The sequence below is a fragment of the Gadus morhua genome, chromosome 13 (assembly GCF_902167405.1).
Source record: "Gadus morhua chromosome 13, gadMor3.0, whole genome shotgun sequence".
NCBI lineage: Eukaryota > Metazoa > Chordata > Actinopteri > Gadiformes > Gadidae > Gadus > Gadus morhua.
Window position 1 is genome coordinate 10,187,718 of NC_044060.1, and position 20,000 is coordinate 10,207,717.

A 20,000-nucleotide genomic window follows, 5' to 3' on the forward strand; every position below is an offset into this window, starting at 1 on the left:
TAAAGTGTTACGCACTGATACAAATAGGCCTACATAAATAAAGAACATAAGACGAAGCGGGAGGTGTGTTTGTTTCCACTTTTTGACCCTCCTCGGCACAATGGGCTCTGTTTGGCCAGGCTCGGCTGACCGACCAACACATCCATTTCCCTTCAGGCTAACCTGATCTCCCCGCAGCCGCTTAAGGACATGCTAGCCTCTGTGCTAGCGTCCCGGTGCATTATGCATGCCGCAGGCTCCACTGCGACAGCGAGGTCCAATCCAGCAGGGCTTTGGTCGGGATTTCCCATACCTCTTAATTTCCCGCCTAACACTAGCATTAGCGGGCGAGCGTGGGCAGAATGAGGGATGAGGCTGATGGATATCAGCCCGGGCTACGCATGACTTAGCATCTAGTTAGCCTCCCGCGCGGGGCGAGAGACACCCGCGCACAGCAGGATTTACGGCGAGGCGGATGAGTTTATTGTTCCTGTCGAGGTCACCGATTTTTCTCCTGCATTTCTACACAACTGTGTGTGTGTGTGTGTGTGTGTGTGTGTGTGTGTGTGTGTGTGTGTGTGTGTGTGTGTGTGTGTGTGTGTGTGTGTGTGTGTGTGTGTGTGTTCCCTTGCGCGTGTTTGTTTGTGAATAACGCCTTCATGCGTAATTCATGGAACCTAAAATGAATCGATATATAAAAAAATATGAAATCCTTTAAAAAATGAATATGTTTGACGTCATTTCCCAAAGAGCTGTCAAAATAGTTGGCTGCAGTTATGCTCTCTGCAGGAATAAAACATAGCTGTGTAATGCCATTGATCTTTCTTATGAAACATAATACGTTTCATACAGCTATGGTTGATATGGATGCAGCAGTGACAGGATGGAAATATGTTTATACGGACATAATATCTTCCTTTAGACAGGGTAGCCACACAAACAACAGGATTTTACTCCCACATGAAGTCTTAATAACTGTTGCATCATATCTACTTCTTGTATACAGCACTAATGCAGTATAAGTACATAAAGTACTTATATCACCATTGCATGCAGTACTAATGCAGTATAAAGGCACAGGGCCATTAAGTACTAATGCAGTATGCAGTGTAGCTACCAGATCACCAGTGTGAATAAATATATGTTTTCTCTCTCGCTCTCTCTGTCTACCTTTCTCTCTCTTTGTCAGCTTCTCTCTGTCTTACTCCCTCCCTCCCTTCCCCTCTCTCTCTCTGTCCCCCCTCCCCCTGCCTTTTAGAGCGATAGCTGTGCACACCTAATAACCTTGTTACAAGTTTTCTTGCAGAAAATACATTAATAACCTTGTTAGAGTGGAATAAATCTATTACCGTGAACCCCCCCGCACACCCCTCCCTCAGAGAATGACATTTCACTGAGAGCAAATGAAATGGGCCAATTTTCAAACTCATTACAAACTAATTTCTGAAATAGGATGACATAAAGGGAGGGGATGAGGGGGGGGAGGGAGGAAGGGGGAGAGAGAGAGGACAGAGGAAGACAAGTACAAATCAAATGATACATATTGACATGGGCTCCACACCGTTGTCCTGTGAGACACGGTGTGTGCCTCAGAGACATTTGTGTGTTCTTGGTGTGTGTATGTGGGTGGGTGTGGTATGTACTGTATGTGGGTGCTTGTGTGTATGTGTCTCTGTGTTTATATGTGTGCGTATATATTAGTGTGTCTATATGTGTAAGTGTGTGTGTGTGTGTGGGGGGGGGGGGGGTTATGTGCAGCAGGTCTGACAGCAAGCAGGACCAGAGGGAATGTTGCTGGTCAGGCTGATTGATCAAGCTAATGCTGGGCTACAGGTCCTGTCCTTGGTGCCTATGCTGAAAAGAACCCATGCATATGGAGCAGCTCCTGGCACACCATGCGGCTAAATAAAGGACGAGGCCATCACACTGCTCATCGATTAGGGAGAGGCAGAGGAAAAACTATTCTTCTGGAGCAGAACTGTGTCGCTTGCTCGATATTCTTTATTGTCTATCTGTCGGTCTGTCTGTGTACAGTGTAGGGGAGGGCAGGCATTTGACACCAGGTCAAAGTTTTCTCCACCATAAAAAGGAGATTCAATTCAGATTCAACATTTTGGTCCCTTTATTTCAATTTAACCACATTTCAAACAACAAAACAACCAATGATAATGGCATCACCAGAACTAAATCATTTTGCGAGACATTAATAATAATGATAATAATAATAATATAATAATATTTAGAACCATCGTTATTATATCAAAGTAAAGAGCAAAGTCCAGAAAAAAAAGCACAAAATGTATGAATGAACAACAGGTATCAAAACGCTATGAAATAAAGCTTAATATTTGAAGAAAAAAATAAGAAATATTCCTTTAGGCAATCACAAAGTCTTTCCTTAAATGAGTTACTGCGATTACGATAGTTCAGTTATAAGCCCTGGCTGAGACCTCAATAACAAGGACAACGGCACAGGGAAACCCAAACCACAACAGAACGCCTTTGGATCGACCGTAACGTTGCACCCCCAACCTCTGGAAGGTTATATACAAATGAAATCATGGGACGAAGGCTGTGGTCGATTAGCAAGGTGATGGACGGGATGTTGAAGGAGTATCGACAACTGCTCTGACACCAGGATGAACCAGGGACAGACCACCACTACTGTCCACGTTGTCCTTGTCCTCCTATTGAGATGACACTCTTTTGTTCCAAGGTGGAACGATTGGCCTCCTTAAACCAAGGTTCGAAAGAGTTCCGTTTCAGCTTTCTCCTTAGGTAGAAATAATGTGATTACGCGTTATGCAGATAAACTGAATTATTTTGTGGAACTGTCCTTCGATCGCTCTGTAAAAGATCCTGAACCTCGATTTCTGACGTTGTGGCGGACGGAACAAAATCCCCCATTAAACATTGTTGAAGTATCAAAAATAAATAATAGCAACAATAATAATATTAAATTTCTGTTTACATCATGAAAACCTTGTAAAATACATAGCTAAAGTGTTCATTAAAAAAAAGTAAAAGAATAAAGAAAAGGCATAAGGAAGCTGAGACGGATGGCAGTGTGTCACAGCACATGTGACCATCTGTCTTCATTATCAGGAGGGGACTGGGACATACAGATTCACTCCAACACAACTGGAAGGGTGTTACTGTGATCAGCTGTATCTTTATCCCAAATAATATCTCTCCCTTTCTCCCTCTCTGCTCTTATGTCTCTCAATCCGTCCCTCTCCATCTCCTTCTGTCTCTCTTATCTCTCCCTCTACCTTTGTCCCTCTCTCTCGCTCTCTCTCTCCCAATCTGTCTCTCTCCCCCCTCGCTTACAGCCTGTATTTGGCTCCTCATTGACAAGCTCCTCCTCCTCCTGCCTTCAACAGGAGCTCTTCATTCCCATCTTGAAGTTGAGGAGAACATCGTGGTCAGCGGATGACCACTTCCTCTCAACCTTCAACCTTACCTCAACAACACATCAAAAGGGGCCCCTTGTATTTATTATTATAGATGATGTTCTTCAGTCGTAATGGCAGGTGGCACAGGGAGCTCTGCAGAATAACTTTCTAAAAGGTGATGATGAACCAAAGAGACCGATCGATGGGTGTGGTTCCCTCTGAGCTAGACGCCTACCCTCTCCATTCCCATCTCCCTTCTTTGTTCTCCTCTCTCTGTCTCACTCTCTCATTCAAAACATCTCAAAGAAAGCCTCAAAGCCAACAAGTTATTTTGTAAAGACACGATCAACAACACAACATGTTTTACCATGCTAATACCATACAGTTAGCAAGGAACTAAAACTGAAGCAGACTGTTGAAAACAATACAAGAAAACATGTACAGTTGAAAGACACTTCTTCTGTAAGAACATTTTGGGGTGAGAAGCTTTAGCGATGGGTTTGAGTCTGGGTGTTCGTTTGTTTGACTGTGGTTGTCTAATCTTATTTACAGAAGTGGTGTTTGCACGCTGCAAGATTTCAATAACATCATCTGGCTGTTAGATCATTTACCATTAGTAAATTATCATTAGTTTAAAATGCAAAATTCTTTCTGAGGTTGGCTTTTGAGGACTTGTTGAAAATGAAAAGTGTTTTGAACATATTTGTAGACATATTTTTGTGATTTACTGTAATTTACATGTACACATGTAAATAAGTACTATATTTTTATGAAGCTGAAATTAGAAATTATTGTTGGTTGCGTAATGTGTAAAAAAAACCCCACAAGAGCGAATCGAAATGTTGCTGTGCTGCAGGTTGGATTAACGACACATATTACAATCAACATATAACATAAGGTCCTATTTTCATATTGAGCTGCAGCCAGTGATGTCAACGCAGAACGCCTCTTCAAACCCTTTTGTTCTCATAAATCATTTATTTTTGCCGCCAGCGTTAATCTTGCCTGCTTTTTTAATAAATAAATACATATGCTTCTATGATAAAATAATTTGCAGAAAATACTTGAGTAACGGGAAATTCAACACGAAGCAAAAATACTGGAAACAGAGCATAAATAAACAACATTATAGCGATTGGCCAACAGCGTGAGCTAGCAGCCTAAGCTAACAGTGTTAGCTTAGATTTTAGCCAGAAGAGGTAACAGCTTATCAGACGGGACGTTTTTGTGTAATCTTGCAGTGTACACTCAACCTTTGCAGGGAAACAACATTCAAGGCGTAGAATATATCTAAAAAGAAAATACTGTACAAAAGCCACAACACAGCCCAGCAGAGGACAGAGTACAAGAAAAAGAGGCTTTTCAACATCTGGGTTTTTAGCTTTTTTTGTTGTTTAGGTATTTTTTTTACACGATAACATTTTTTATGTCTTTCAGTTTACTTTGTACAAGCAAGTAAAGTCCTCGGTATGCAGGGTGCCCACCCCCCCACTCCCCCCCCCGCCCACACACACATATACACACACACACACACACACACACACACACACACACACACACACACACACACACACACACACACACACACACACACACACACACACACACACACACACACACACACGTGTTTATGAGTAGTGTCCTTTTTTATATTTTGTCCAAGGTTTTGGGCGAATTTTTACGTGCACATACGTGCACACAAATACACACAGTAATGTATGCAAGGATCACAAGCATGCCCTCACATGAACACTCTCGGACGCACACACACACACACACACACACACACACACACACACACACACACACACACACACACACACACACACACACACACACACACACACACACACACACACACACACACACACACACACAGGCTGGTTCTGAGTCAACAGGAAGCATAATTCCGCTTCCTACGTCCCAGTATTGAGTTTGACAGGCAGCATCGATGGCCAATCAGGTGAATTTGGCGAGGGGGGAGGAGGCAATCAGAAGGAGCTGAGTGCTTCCAGGGCGACCTCATAGCAGAACTTGTACTGCTCCTGTGAAGGCACAGAAACAACCAAAAGCAAATTTAAAGTCAAGAAAAAAAGAAACTGTTATGGGTTCAAGAGTATGAGTGTAATGTGTTTACGTGTGAATGTGTTTGAGTGTGTTTATGTGTGTGCAACTACAATGTGAGTGTGCGTATACATTTTGTTTTTTGTTTACAAAGAGTTTGTGTATGTGTGTGTATGTGTGTTTATAACTTGTATGTGTACAGTGTGTGTTAATAAATAGTGTGTATGTGTGTGTGTGTGCATATAAGATGTATGTGTATACAGTACGGGTTTTTAAATAGTGTGTGTGATTTTATCACATGTATGTGTATGTGTAAAATGTTTGTGTCTGTAGTGTGTTTGTATATATAGTGTGTGTGTGTGTGTGTGTGTGTGTGTGTGTGTGTGTGTGTGTGTGTGTGTGTGTGTGTGTATATATAACATGTATGTGTATACATTGGGTATTCCTTTGTATATAGTGTTTGTGTTTGCTTGTATACAACATGAGCGTGGGCGTATATGCTGCGTGTGTGTCGGCTGACCATGGACTCCACCATGTTGGTCTTGTTGTTCCTCAGGGTCTTCACGGTGTGGAAGACGTCCACAATGTTCTGCTGCCGGATCATCTCACTGATGCTGCACACGGCACAGAAGGTCCCGGAACGCCCCCCGCCCGTGCTAGAGAGGGAGAGAGAGAGGGAGGGAGAGCGAGAGAGAGAGGGAGAGACTTAGAGTTTTTACTCACTTCTAACGGAACACAGATACACTTTACCTCACCAACTCGACACACCTTCTGTTTGACGTCATTTGCCGTCAAACAGAAAGGCACAGAGAATCAAGGCCCCAGTATTTTCAAAACAGATTCCAAATTGGTGTGCTGGGCCTGTCGGTGGAACTGATGTGGAAGGCGGGGATATTGACACACCTTGGTACAATACAGTCACTGTGATGCGTCGGCTGTTACTTTAATAAATGGAGTCTCTATGTCTGACATGTGTCATTACCAACGTCAAAACTACCATAACCATCAAGTCCACCAGCAACAACAGCATTTCCCCAGCATCACCAGCACCATCTCACCTTCACCAGCACCATCACCCCCACTGTCATCAACACCTCCACTATCACAACCACTATCCTCACATTCAACAACACCACCATTACCTCCACCACCCCCTCATGACCACCATACCTACTTCATCACCAATACCAGCATCACCATGAGCACCATTAACACCAATTCTAATAAGGTCATCTCCCCAACACCGCCCCCACCATCACCATCACCGCCGCCGCCTCCACCGCCTCCACCGCCTCCACCGCCTCCACCGCCTCCACCGCCTCCACCACCCACCTTCTCCTCCAACCCCGCAACCACCACCACCACCACCCACCTTCTCCGCCAACCCTACCACCGCCACCACCACCACCACCACCGTCACCACCACCAACACCACCACCAACACCACCACCAACACCACCGCCACCACCAGCCCCAGCAACTTTGTCATCATCGAGTTTAGCAATAAATAAATAAAAAGAAAGACAAAAATGAGAGGAAAGACATGGTGAAGACAAGGAAGAGTAAAAGAAGGAAACATCTGAAGAATGATGAATGAGGGACCCTGAGAGAGAGCTGGCAGAGAGAGAGACAGGAAGAGAAGTTTGATGCGGGAGAGAGATGGTTACAACAAAAACTGAGACGGGGAGGTATGCAAAATGACAGCTGTCCTCCTTCCTTCACAGCTTCCCCAATGTTAACGTCTTTACCTTGAAAAACCTCAGCAATTTATACTTCTTTCTCTCAACATTCAAAAAGTATATTATGCCATTTTTCTTTGCCTTAAACAAACGGTTTCCTGTGCTCAAGTTAACAAGATCGCTGTTGTGTTGATACTATTTAGTCCCCTGCAAATTGGACCAATGGCATGTTGTTAAACGTGTTAAATGTTTAGTTTAACGTGAAACGTTGCATTCATGAGTAACACTTGGGAGATGGTGGCATTTAAGTGGACACAGGAGGAAGACTTTAGAGTAAATACACCATTTCAAGCTTCTAAAGGTGATAAATGACTGATGCGGATCTAAATCTGAATAACGCAATACCTTTATGTATGCTGGAGGGTATTTATGTTAGCTAATGGGTCTTTCAAAATGTGGGCTAAACTTGTAGCTTCATACAGAAGAATGGTTCACATGGTTGCTAGGCGACCAGAATGAACTGGGTTCTGTCAATTACAGATGGAAATTGCCAGCCAGACCAAATGTATTCTTATGTTAAACAAGGGATAATCATAATTTATGTATTCATAATAGCTGAATAGACCCGGAAAATGTATCCACATATAAAGTTGTTAGAACATTTTCTTTGATCATATATCACAGCCAGACAGGTTCTGTATTAGGTAAGACATTTTTTAACTAAGTTTTTATAAGGTATAAATATGACAAAGCTGGAAGTACAGCTAGTACGTTGGTGATGATTGGGATCAGGTAATAGGTTAGAGATTCTTTGGTTCAGGTGTACGTTTAGAAATGATTAAATTTAACTATTGGGTAAGATATGGTTATTTTGGTATAAGGATAGAGATGGGTTAGGTCTCTGGTTAGGGAAAGCATCTTGACAGTTTTATAGTAAGTTGCCTCTGCGTTGTATGGTTGGCCCTGTATTGTATAGTGTTCCCTGTATTGTATAGTTTCCCATGTACCGTAAAATGGCCCCTGTATCCTATAGGGTTCCTTGTACTACTTAGTGGCCCCTGTATATAAATACATTTGATTATTATTATTATTATTATTATTATTATTATTATTGTATAGTGTTCCCTGTACTGTACAGTGTTCTCTGTATTATATAGGGGCCCCTGTATTGTATAGTGTTCCCTGTACTTTATAGTGTTACCTGCACTGTTTAGTGATCCCTGTATTCTATAGTGTTCACTGTATTGTATAGTGTTCCCTGTATTGTATAGTGTTACCTGTACTGTTTAGTGTTCCCTGTATTATATAGTGTTCCCTGTATTATATAGTGTTCCCTGTACTCTATAGTGGTCCCTGTATTGTATCATGTTCCCTGTACTTTATAATGTTCCCTGTACTGTTTAGTGTTCCCTGTATTGTATATTGGCCCCTGTACTGTATAATGGCCCCTGTATGTGTCTAATCGTTCCAATGCAGAGGCTAATCAGACAAGAAGTGTGTATTAAAGACCATCCCCCTGTAACCTTCAGGAGGAAGAGGGGAAGTAAAAAAACAAGCTATTCTCATCACGTATTGATCAGACCATCATGTTCCTCCTTATCTCTGGTATTACGGAGTCTCTTGGATCGATGAGGGGGTCTGATTATCTCTGGGAGCGGTCGCTAGCTGGGAGCAGATGGAGCATGTCCCTATCGCCAACATTTCACCTGCTTTTAGCCGCGCAGAGGATTAAATTACTGCCGACAAGCCGGCAGGTTAAACCCAAGAAGAGGAATGTTTAATCGTTAAAACGTAGTCCCCGATAAAAGAGGTATGATTATCTTGAGATTATCTTATCCTTGCTTTTTATACGCATGTAAACACCCATTTAAAGTTTACTAGACAATCTGATTACTCCACCAGAGCAGCTCTGTCTGTATTGGTTAGAGAGGGAATTCATTCCTTGAGGTTGCAGAAATGGGATCTTAAGAGTGATGATTGTCTGAGCAAACCTATTCACACACAGTTCACACATATTTTTGGCCAGATATGAAAGTCCCAGAATTTACAAGGTATTTTCGTTAAAGGAAGGTCTTTATCCTCCTGTCTTGAAGGGCTGGGACTTTACGATCAACAAACTAATACCTAATAGCAGTTATTTCCTAAGCTCACAACCATAACCTCTCCGTGAGAGCACTACAACCATCTCATACCAGAGAGAGAGAGACAGAATATGATGAGGAAACACCGTTGTGAAGGAAGTGAAGTTGTCTTGTCCATCAGTGAACTTTATAAAGATGTTTTATTTATTTTTCAATTTCATGCATCCAGTATTTTTGTAACACAGGCCCCTCATTCTCTGGTCCAGTGATATTCTCCTCAGGGGTGAGTTCAGCTGTATTGATCAATGACCTCACAGCAATGAGCTGATGAACTGCTGGAGACGAGAGAGAAAGAGAGACAGTGCCGCAAATAGGTAGCTAGTTTGTGACTCTACAAGATGCCACAGTTTTAGAACAGTGATTTGAGAGCTGTGGATGGGTGGATAAGTTAAGCCCTTGTGTCCAAAGCCGCCAGGGCCATTAGTGAGCCAGCAGAGGTTTGTTGTCAGAATGCATCACTGCTACCTTGCACTGCAGCCAAGATACAACACCGTTACCAATCTACAACGCTGTGGCCAAGATACAACACTGCGACCAAACGACAACACTGTAGCCCACATGCAACACCGCAACCAAACTACAACGCTGCAGCCAAGATACAACACGTTACCAATCTACAGAAACTGTGGCCAAGATACAACACTGCGACCAAACTACAACACTGCAGCCCACATGCAACTCCGCAACCATCTACAACGCTTTGGCCAAAATACTACTCCGCATCAAACTACAAGGCTGCAGCCAAACTACGACGCTGCAACCAAACTTCAACGCTGTGGCCAAAATACTACACGGCAACCATACTTCAACGCTGCAACCAAAATACTACACCTCAACCAAACTACAACACCGCAACCAAACTACAACGCCCCGACAAATAATATCAGAGCTGTGCTAATCCCGACCAGCAGAAATGGTTTAAAGTGTATATATAGTAAGAGTGAATAGAAGAACCAACAGGTTCTTCTATTCACTTAGCAACCTTAGCAACCTTAGCAAGGTGCTGTCCAATGCATACCACATTACCACATTATTGCATTGAACATCATTTGAATGCGTCTGCACCACAGCCTATGTGTGCCACACCTGCCTATGTTGCTAGGGTTTCCATGGTGTAACTTTCAGTGTAGTTTCTGCAGTTTCAGACCCAAAGGAAACAAATCAATACCAATTCTGATTGGCTCAATGAGCTCTGACACAGGAAGCTGATTGGATAAGCACCAGTGAAGTGCTTCAGGCAATTTTGGAAAGTGAGATTGTGAGTGTAACCATGTTGTGCGCGTGACTGCGTATATGTATAAATGTGCTTGTGAGTGTGTAAATGTGCGTGTGTATGTCTGTGCGTGTGTGTTTCAATAGGTGCATGAGGGTGCATTGTGTGTCTTTATTATGCAGCGATAACAGCGATATATGATACCTAGAAACTGTATACCACATCCTGCAGCAAATATATCACATCAAAGGTGTGTTTGTGTGTGTGTGTAAATGTGTGTTTGTAGGTGTATGTGTGTTTGTGTTTAAGTTAAGCATCAGTTGCAGCTAGCTTGCCATGCTATCCAGCGGTTAGCCTGAGAAAGTATCCAGCTAACCGTTAGCCTGCAGTGCTATCAGCCAACAGGGTGTAGGTTCTTACCTGTGAGGTGCCGAGAGGTTAAATGTTGTGTGTGTGTGTGTGTGTGTGTGTGTGTGTGTGTGTGTGTGTGTGTGTGTGTGTGTGTGTGTGTGTGTGTGTGTGTGTGTGTGTGTGTGTGTGTGTGTGTGTGTGTGTGTGACGGATGGTGTGGACTAGCAGAGATAGAGGATGCATAAAAACAATATACCACACACCGCAGCAAATACATCACCGAACAGGTGTGTGTTTGTGAGAGTGTGTTCCGTGTGTGCATCCACATATGTGTGTGTTGTGTATGCATTCTCTTCAAAGAACATAGGGGTACTGCATCATTCTTAAGTGTATCTCATATCATTTCTCTGGGGACCAGCACACACATGCGACTGGAACACAGCATATTTGTCACTGGAGGCTCACTGTAGGGGTTTCTCTATCCTCGCGTGAAAGATGTTTGTGGGGCCCAGAGTTTGGGCCCACTTTACTTATTATTCTGTAACCCTTTTGTTTTCAGGAGGGCATTGATAGTGTATATATTTATTCACAAAACAATCTCATATCAAATATCAGATACATATAAAATACATTGTTAAATGTTTAATATATATTATAAAATAAATCGTCAAATGAAAACATGTGTGTGTGTGTGTGGGTGTAGTGCTTGCACTGCAGCCAAGATACAACACCGTTACCAATCTACAACGCTGTGGCCAAGATACAACACTGCGACCAAACGACAACACTGTAGCCCACATGCAACACCGCAACCAAACTACAACGCTGCAGCCAAGATACAACACGTTACCAATCTACAGAAACTGTGGCCAAGATACAACACTGCGACCAAACTACAACACTGCAGCCCACATGCAACTCTGCAACCATCTACAACGCTTTGGCCAAAATACTACTCCGCATCAAACTACAAGGCTGAAGCCAAACTACGACGTGTGTGCGTGTTTGTGTATGTATGTGGATGTGTATGCATGTACTGCATGTGTTTGTTAGTATGTGTGTGTGTTTGGTATTTTTGTGCATACATGTCTATGTGTATAATTGTGTGTGTGTAAGTATGTGTGTGTGTAAGTAGGTGTGTGTGTAAGTATGCGTGGGTGTGTGTGTGTGTGTGTGTGTGTATGTGCGTGTAACATGTGTGTGTGTTTGTTTAAGGGTATATAGTGTATGTGAGCACGTGTAGGTATGTGTGTATATTTAAATGCATGTGCGTGCGTGTGTGTGACCGTGGGTGCGTGTGTGTGTGTGGGTGGGTGGGTTGGTGTATGTATGTATGTGTATTTACTTACAGACAGTGAACGACTGTTCGTCCATCCCCTCCATCATACTGTTCCTGCCACTTGGACAGCCTCCTGACCAATTGGAGGATAGATCTCTTGGAAAGGGGCGTGTCCCTGTAGGCTGGCCAGCCAATGAACTGAAAGTGCTGGACCAGGCGATAGCCATCTTGAGGCTGTCGGAGGAATGAGAATAAAACATTTCATATTTAAGGCCCCAGTCGCCCATATCTCTAATCTTCTTCAGCTTAGGTTTGTATCGCTGCTTTTTGTATCCAGTGTGCATAGTTAAAGTGATAACAAATGTTTTCGAGTCAATCTGTAGATACATGCATATTAAAAAAAGCCAATATCCGTAGCTGGATGTTATTCATGCTAGATATCTAGGATTAGAAATGCTGTTGATCACAACTAATAAACCAATGCTGCTTATCATAAGCTTGACCATCACAAATGTATAGGTTATTTTTCCCCGGTCTCACACATTACATAATATGAAAAAATAAACGGCTGACATATTTCACAGAGGTGTCCACAGGTCACTCATAACAGCAATTATTAGTGTGTTACTTTCATGTACCAGGGCATGATACGAGCCTAGTGACATTAACCTGTGCCCAACACATAGCAGACCCATCATTTGTGCATGAGCGACAACTATGTTAAAATGGGGTTAGCACAATGTTCAATGCCTTTTTCCTGGCTGAACCACTTTGTCCACACCGTTAATAGTCGGCCCGCTTTGTGCATTCGCTTGGAAAAATGGTATTGAATGAAATTATATTTGATCAAACTGTCAGGGAAAATACAGAAGGCCGAATCAAAGCAGTATGACACTTGTTTGCCCAGAAGAAAGACCCTGTTGGACAGATAAAACTATATTATGGCCAGGGCCGGTCAATACTGGAAAATCTTAAAACTGCATTTACCGGTAATCATTGTAAATAAAATATTTTCTTCAGCAAACTTGATGGATGACTAATAACTACATATATTTTACATTTCTAATCAAATGTCCCCGTTTGGAATGAGGTGACAAGGGACATTAAATATTTTGTCAAATATTATATGCAAACCTAAAAAAACTGTTTATTTACCATTTCTATCTTTCCTTAATAAATTATTCAGCATTTTATTAAAAGCTACATTGCTTAATCTTAATTCCAAAATCAGGTTTATTTGTACTTTCTCTATTTCTTATTTCATATTCAGTATTTGAAGATAAAAATTTGCATTGTTGGATCTACCTTTCTCTTTGTTTTTTATTTTTTTAAGACCTTGAGAAACAACCATATGAAGGTCTCATTGTTGGGTTTAAAGCAGCAGCCAGAAGATCGTATTGGACCTGCACTTGTTTGAGGGATCCAGCCTCCATTTTGTAAAACACTCCCAGCCAGGCTCTGATTGGCTGATCTGGGGTAAGGGTGCTCCATAGAGAGCAAGGCACACACACACACACACACACACACACACACACACACACACACACACACACACACACACACACACACACACACACACACACGCACACACACACACACACACACACACACACAGAGAAACAACCCCTCCCCCACACACACACATACACGCACACAGACAGAAACACACACACACACACACACACACACACACACACACACACACACACACACACACACACACACACACAGACAACATACACGTACACACACACACACACACACACTTATAAACACAAAGTCTACATACACAAATGCACTCACACACAAAAACAAAGGAAACACGCACACACGATAAAGGCACTTCCCTAACCTCCTGTGCTATTATCCTCCCTCTCTTTCTCTCTCTCTCTCAACATGTGGAGCAGCATGGGCCAGGTGATTAAGTGTGTGTGTGTGTGTGTGTCGGGAGGGGGGGAGGGGGGGGGGTGATGATATGAGCTATTTCACGCAAGAGTGGAGACGTGTGTATGTGTGTGTGTGTGTGTGTGTGTGTGTGTGTGTGTGTGTGTGTGTGTGTGTGTGTGTGTGTGTGTGTGTGGGTGTTTGTGTGTGTGTGTGTGTGTGTGTGTCCCAGGGAGTAAACAGAGCACTAAGAGAATAAGGAGCCGAAAAGAAGGAGAGAGGAGAGGGGAAAGAAAAGAGAGGATGGGATAAGAAAGGTGGAGGCTGAAATGTAGACAGGGGAGAGGAGTGACAAAACATCTCATCAGGTAAAATGGAATAAAATGTGGAGGGGAATAGGTAATGATGCTGATACTGAAGTCACTCACGCTTTTAATGTGAAGGAGTGTTGATGTTTGGGGGGGTGTGGGTCATACAGAAGGGTTTATGGGTTGTGTTCAAGTGTGTTAGTGTGCCTGTGTCAGAATGTGTGTGTATTTTAGGTGTGTGTTTTTTGTGATGGAGTTTAATGTGTTTTAAAGATGTAATTTCTCCCGCTAGGGGTCTCTCAATCACAACAATAACAAAATAAGAAGTTTGATGACGCTGTGAATTTTATTCTTGTTATGTTTAGTCACTTAAAATCAAATCATACCATTTCATTCTATTGAAATAGTCACAAGTATGCTAGCTTAGCTATCGTTAGCGTTAACTCTCTATCTTACCATTAAATGAGTCAACTTCCCATACAGTAGCAGTAAAGCCTATTTGCCAAATTAACTCATGGGGTAGCCCAACACTGTAATCCGTGGTGAAAACAATCATATTGAAAATAACTTCATGAGTGTGTTGAATGGTGTTGTAGTTAGAACGTTACCATACACATTAACTTTGTAGCTGGCATTAGCCACTTGTCATGGTAGCACATCGTAAAAGGCTAGTCTATAAATAATGTCTGTGCTGGACACTTGTTTCCCATTTTTACCTGAAGTTAGGGGGTGAAGGGTGTATGACGGATTTGGACAGGCAAGGTAACAAAACGACTCAACAAAATGTGTGACATAAGTCGTTGTGTAACAATGTGTAACATAAGTCGAGATCTTTGAATGGGGGAAAGTTACATATATACCTTTAAAGTGAATTAAAGAATGCGTTAGGCCTGTGTAAAGGGGAATGAGAGAGGGTGCGTTTGAGGCTGTAGTTGGTTAAGATTAGGCGTGTGAAGGTGAATATATAGGTACGCGTGTGTGTTACGGGGTGGGTCGTACCCGCGCCATGTTGCAGATCCTGAAGATCCGGTTGATGATGTCATCGTCGATGTCTGCAGAGATGAACTCAACCTGGACGGGGCCGTAGCAACAGGAACTCTTCTCCGGCCAGTACTGCATACACAACTAGAGAGAGGGAGGGGAGGGAAGGGGGGGAGGAGAGAAAGGGAGGGATGTGGAGAGAGAGAGAGAGAGAGAGAGAGAGAGAGAGAGAGAGAGAGAGAGAGAGAGAGAGAGAGAGAGAGAGAGAGAGAGAGAGAGTGAGGGAGAGAGAGGGAAGAGGGAGAGAGGGAGAGAGGGAGAGAGAGAGAGAGAGAGAGAGAGAGAGAGAGAGAGAGAGAGAGAGAGAGAGAGAGAGAGAGAGGGGAGAGAGAGGGAGAGAGAGGAGAGAGAGAGAGAGAGAGAGAGAGAGAGAGAGAGAGAGAGAGAGAGAGAGAGAGAGAGAGAGAGAGAGAGAGAGAGAGGAGAGGGAGAGAGGGAGAGAGAGAGAGAGAGAGAGAGAGAGAGAGAGAGAGAGAGAGAGAGAGAGAGAGAGAGAGAGAGAGAGAAATATAATATTCCAAGGAGAGGGGTGAAAGAGGGAGGGAAAGAGAGGGAGCAGAGAGAGTGACAGCAAGAGACACAGAGAGTGAGAGAGAAGGTAGAGGTGTTTAATACTCATACTGCCTGTCTTTGAAAACACAACAAAGAAAAACAGAAGCCTTAATAATGAGAACATGTTTTCACCCGAGTAACTCACACCTTTCATCAGGAAGATGCGGTGCTTTGACCTCACATTACTACAATTTTCCCCAGTTTTTTACTTTTGCACGCTGTCTCCGAAGGTTTTTCCAGCTGTTTGCACACAAACCGGAGGCTGAAGAATGAGTCACCGCTTTGGAAATAATTACAGGAGAATTTGGCGAGGACTTCCACTGAATCGACACCAAGCAGCGCCCCCGCCAACTCCACGCTCATTCTTCATTAAATCCTTTTCCGCCAACAAATAAAGCCCCGTAAAAAAGAGCCAGCATCTAGGTATAATGCAACACGCTTTCTTTAATATTGATATGCTTGCGTGTCCCAACTTGTTGAGTCAGACTCCTAATATATAACAAAAACCCTTAGTCCCTCCTCCTGGGTACGGCAAGCAACTCCTATTGGCCGACTGTGGTGCCCACATCTGCTCCAAATTCTGAGCATGTGCATTAGCTTCAGGGCCATCGTGCCTGATTACTAGCGATGTATACCCTGCAGCGTTATGGGTGACCAGAATAAATGCCCAAACCAAAGGTTTGGTGAGAAAGGAACACCCTGTTTAATTGTTATAAAAGAAACTGAACAGGTGAACTCAAACTACAAGGTGAGAATGAAAGGCCTGTTTAATACAACAAAAGTTGTACTATCGTGAACAATGTGGTGTCTTCCTTCAAACCATCATTCCCCTAGCCTTCGCTCTTCTTCCCAAGCATCGCTTCGGTGACCCGCAATCCCAATCAGACTCTTCTTTCCTGTCTGGCCGCTCCTGGGGATTGTAGTTTAATCACGGGAACCATCTTCATTTGTAGAACGTAGCGATCCTCAATGACCCTGCCCTCTCATGATGTCACAACGCACACTGCTTGGAGACCAGGAGGGCTCATAAAACATCCAGCAGGAATCTGCATGCTCTTGTTCAGTGACCCACTGAGGGAGCCTTGAGCTTATTCCCCCCCCCCCCATGTTGAAAATAGAAATGTGAATGAATAACACCCACCACTTCAGCAGCCATTTACAGTGTTGAGCCACTCGGTTGAAATGGAACACGTTGCTGTATAAGTAGTTATTAGAACACAACCATGAATATATAATGTATATTATATTATATCCTGTGTGTGTATGAGTGTGTGTGTGTGTGTGTTTGCGTGTGCGGTGTCTATATTGTTGAGCCAGCATCGTATGTACTTATATTCAATATTCTCTATAGGCTATAATATATTTATATATAATTGTATGTCTTTATATTTGCATTGTATTGAATGCGTTAAGTGAGGTTCTAAGATTCATATACCTGCGCGGCATCCATCTCGTTGAGCATGACGATGGAGGAGCAGTTGTAATCAAACACCAGCCTCCAGAAGTCTGCCGTGGTGTTGGGCAGAGGATGCTGGGTAACGATGAAGGCGGCTGGCTGCTTGTGGCTCTGGGGGAGCAGAGGATCATGGGAAAAAAGTTCAATTGTATTTGATTATCTGCTGCAGTTTTTGTTTATTGTCTGGATTAGGTTTTACTGGTATTGACTTAGAAAATTGAAAGGCTGACAGTTAAAAATCTTATCTTAGCTAAATTACAATTTTGAAAACGTTGGAGGTTTGGGATCAGTCTAATGTTGTTAAAGTGACAGTGTATGTAAATAACAGTTGTACGGTAAGGATGTGAATCTCAGATTCAGCATTCTTGCTGGGTGGAGACAGCACAGAGCCGTAAACAACGAATAGCAAGGAGTGGAGTTACACCTTGTTTTCTAGTTAGTTTAGGAAGTACTTTACCTTATTTTGGTAAGTGCATAAAGCATTTGGAGAAGGATTAAGCATGAGAATAAAGGCGTAGAGAAAGAGACAATACTCACGTCCATGAGGGCAGCGTTGATGTAGTTGGAGCTCTCTCCATCCACAGATATGAGGAAGGGGAGGCATCGGTCTGCAGACAGGACGTCCATACTGCGGTTCTTGTCGTGGTTCCTGGGGAGCAGACCTACACTGCAGTCCTCCGGACGAACCCTAGGGGTCACTATGTTCAGAGTCTGGTAACGAGAGAGAGAGAGAGAGAGAGAGAGAGAGAGAGAGAGAGAGAGAGAGAGAGAGAGAGAGAGAGAGAGAGAGAGAGAGAGAGAGAGAGAGAGAGAGAGAGAGAGAGAGAGAGAGAGAGAGAGAGAGAGAGAGAGAGAGAGAGAGAGAGAGAGAGAGAGAGAGAGAGAGAGAGAGAGAGAGAGAGAGAGAGAGAGAGAGAGAGAGAGAGAGAGAGAGAGAAAACAGAAGTAGAATGTAAGTGTTGCCTCCGTGATACATGTCCAGGTGTAAAGACGTAAAGGGCAACTACCACTTCATGTTTATCAGAATAGTCCAATGGGCCTTTAGGGAGAGAATGTCCAAAACCCAACACACAGGAACAGAGGAAGGAGTGTCCGTGTAGGTGTGTGTATATGTGTGTATGTCCGTGCCTACATGTGTGTGTGGATGGGTGTGCATGAGGGTGTATGTGTGTCCACCTGGAACTCGTCCTTGACCTGGTTGGAGTTGGTCTGAGGGGTGAGCCCCCTGATGTTAAATGTTGTGTGTGTAACTGTGTGTGTGTGTTGGTATGTGTGGGGTTGTTTGCCAGAGATTGTATGTATCTGTGTGGTTGTATTCCTGTAGAGTCTGTGTGGGTGTGTGAGTGTGTGTATGTGTGCATGCCTGCATGTGTTTGTATGGTTGGTTGCTCTGCATGCCTGTGTGTGTGTGTGTGTGTGTGTGTGTGTGTGTGTGTGTGTGTGTGTGTGTGTGTGTGTGTGTGTGTGTGTGTGTGTGTGTATGTATCTGTGTGGTTTAGTGTCTCTGTGGGTGTCTTGTTGTGTGTGTGTATGCAACCCTGTGTGTGTGTGTGTGTGTGTGTGTGTGTGTGTGTCTGTGAGTGTGTCTCTGTGTGTGGGTGTTTGCATGACTGTGTGTATTTGTGTGTGTATGCATGCCTGTTTGTTATTTTGTGTGTGTATGGTTTCTTGTGTGTCTGAATGCCTGCGTGAGTGTGTGCGTGTGTGTACGCATGCCTGTGTGTGTGTGTGTGTGTATGTATGCATCTGTGTGTATGTGTGTGTATGTGTGTGGGTACCTGGAACTCGTCCTTGACCTGGCTAGAGTTGGTCTGCGGGTCCAGCCTGCTGATGTTGTAGTAGACAGCTCTGAACTCACACACTGGGATGGCTGTGTTCCCACACAGACACGCCTCCAGGATGGCATCGTGCACAAACACATACTGCTCCTGGAGACAAACGCAGGTGCATGCGCACACACAAGCTGGTTAGGGGTGGGAGCGGAGGACCCAAAGCTCATCTGTAGATAACAGCATGTTTCAGCACCGACCAATCAGATAGCTATGAAACAACCAATTAAACAACGGGACAGTGGCATTTCTCTCTCTCTCTCTCTCTCTCTCTCTCTCTCTCTCTCTCTCTCTCTCTCTCTCTCTCTCTCTCTCTCTCTCTCTCTCTCTCTCTCTCTCTCTCTCTCTCTCTCTCTCTCTCTCCCTCTCCCTCTCTCCCTCTGCCTCTCTCCCTCTCTCTCCCTCTCTTCCATTCTCTCTTGCATGCATGTTAATTGTTGCCCTTGTGGCCAGAGGACAGTTTTAAAAAGGCCACTATAATGACTTCTCGCATGCACCGCACACACCGACCCACACACAACCACACACAAACTCATTCACGTGCACACGCCGACACACAGACCCACACGCACACACCCCTGTGTATTTAAAAGATTAATTGCTTTGTGTCACACAGAGTGGGATTAAAACAGCATGCAGGTCTGCTTCAGCAATGACCCACACACACACACGCACACACACACACGATCGGCAGCCTCGATGTTAATACATAGTTTACTAATGTATCCAAAGAGAAGTGAATCACAGTGGGCTCTGATACAAGTCATGAAAGGACATAAAGGCGGTAGGTGGCTTCTTGCTCTGCGATGCCTGCAGGTCGACCGTGGAC

General features: G+C 43.6%; 1 protein-coding gene across 6 annotated transcripts in view; it reads right to left on the reverse strand.

The window, feature by feature from the left end:
• Positions 1–4,961: 4,961 nt before the first annotated feature.
• The window catches only part of ptprt (protein tyrosine phosphatase receptor type T), a 183,457-nt gene continuing 168,418 nt past the window's right edge, over positions 4,962–20,000 (reverse strand). For all 6 annotated transcript variants that reach the window (XM_030375803.1, XM_030375802.1, XM_030375801.1 and 3 more), the window contains 7 exons: positions 19,121–19,270; positions 17,880–18,053; positions 17,322–17,453; positions 15,293–15,418; positions 12,172–12,335; positions 5,959–6,094; positions 4,962–5,419 (listed from right to left, as the gene is read on the reverse strand). In XM_030375803.1, coding sequence (XP_030231663.1) covers positions 5,366–5,419; positions 5,959–6,094; positions 12,172–12,335; positions 15,293–15,418; positions 17,322–17,453; positions 17,880–18,053; positions 19,121–19,270 — 936 coding nt within the window. In that variant the 3' untranslated portion in view covers positions 4,962–5,365. The remainder of the gene's footprint in view (positions 5,420–5,958; positions 6,095–12,171; positions 12,336–15,292; positions 15,419–17,321; positions 17,454–17,879; positions 18,054–19,120; positions 19,271–20,000) is intronic.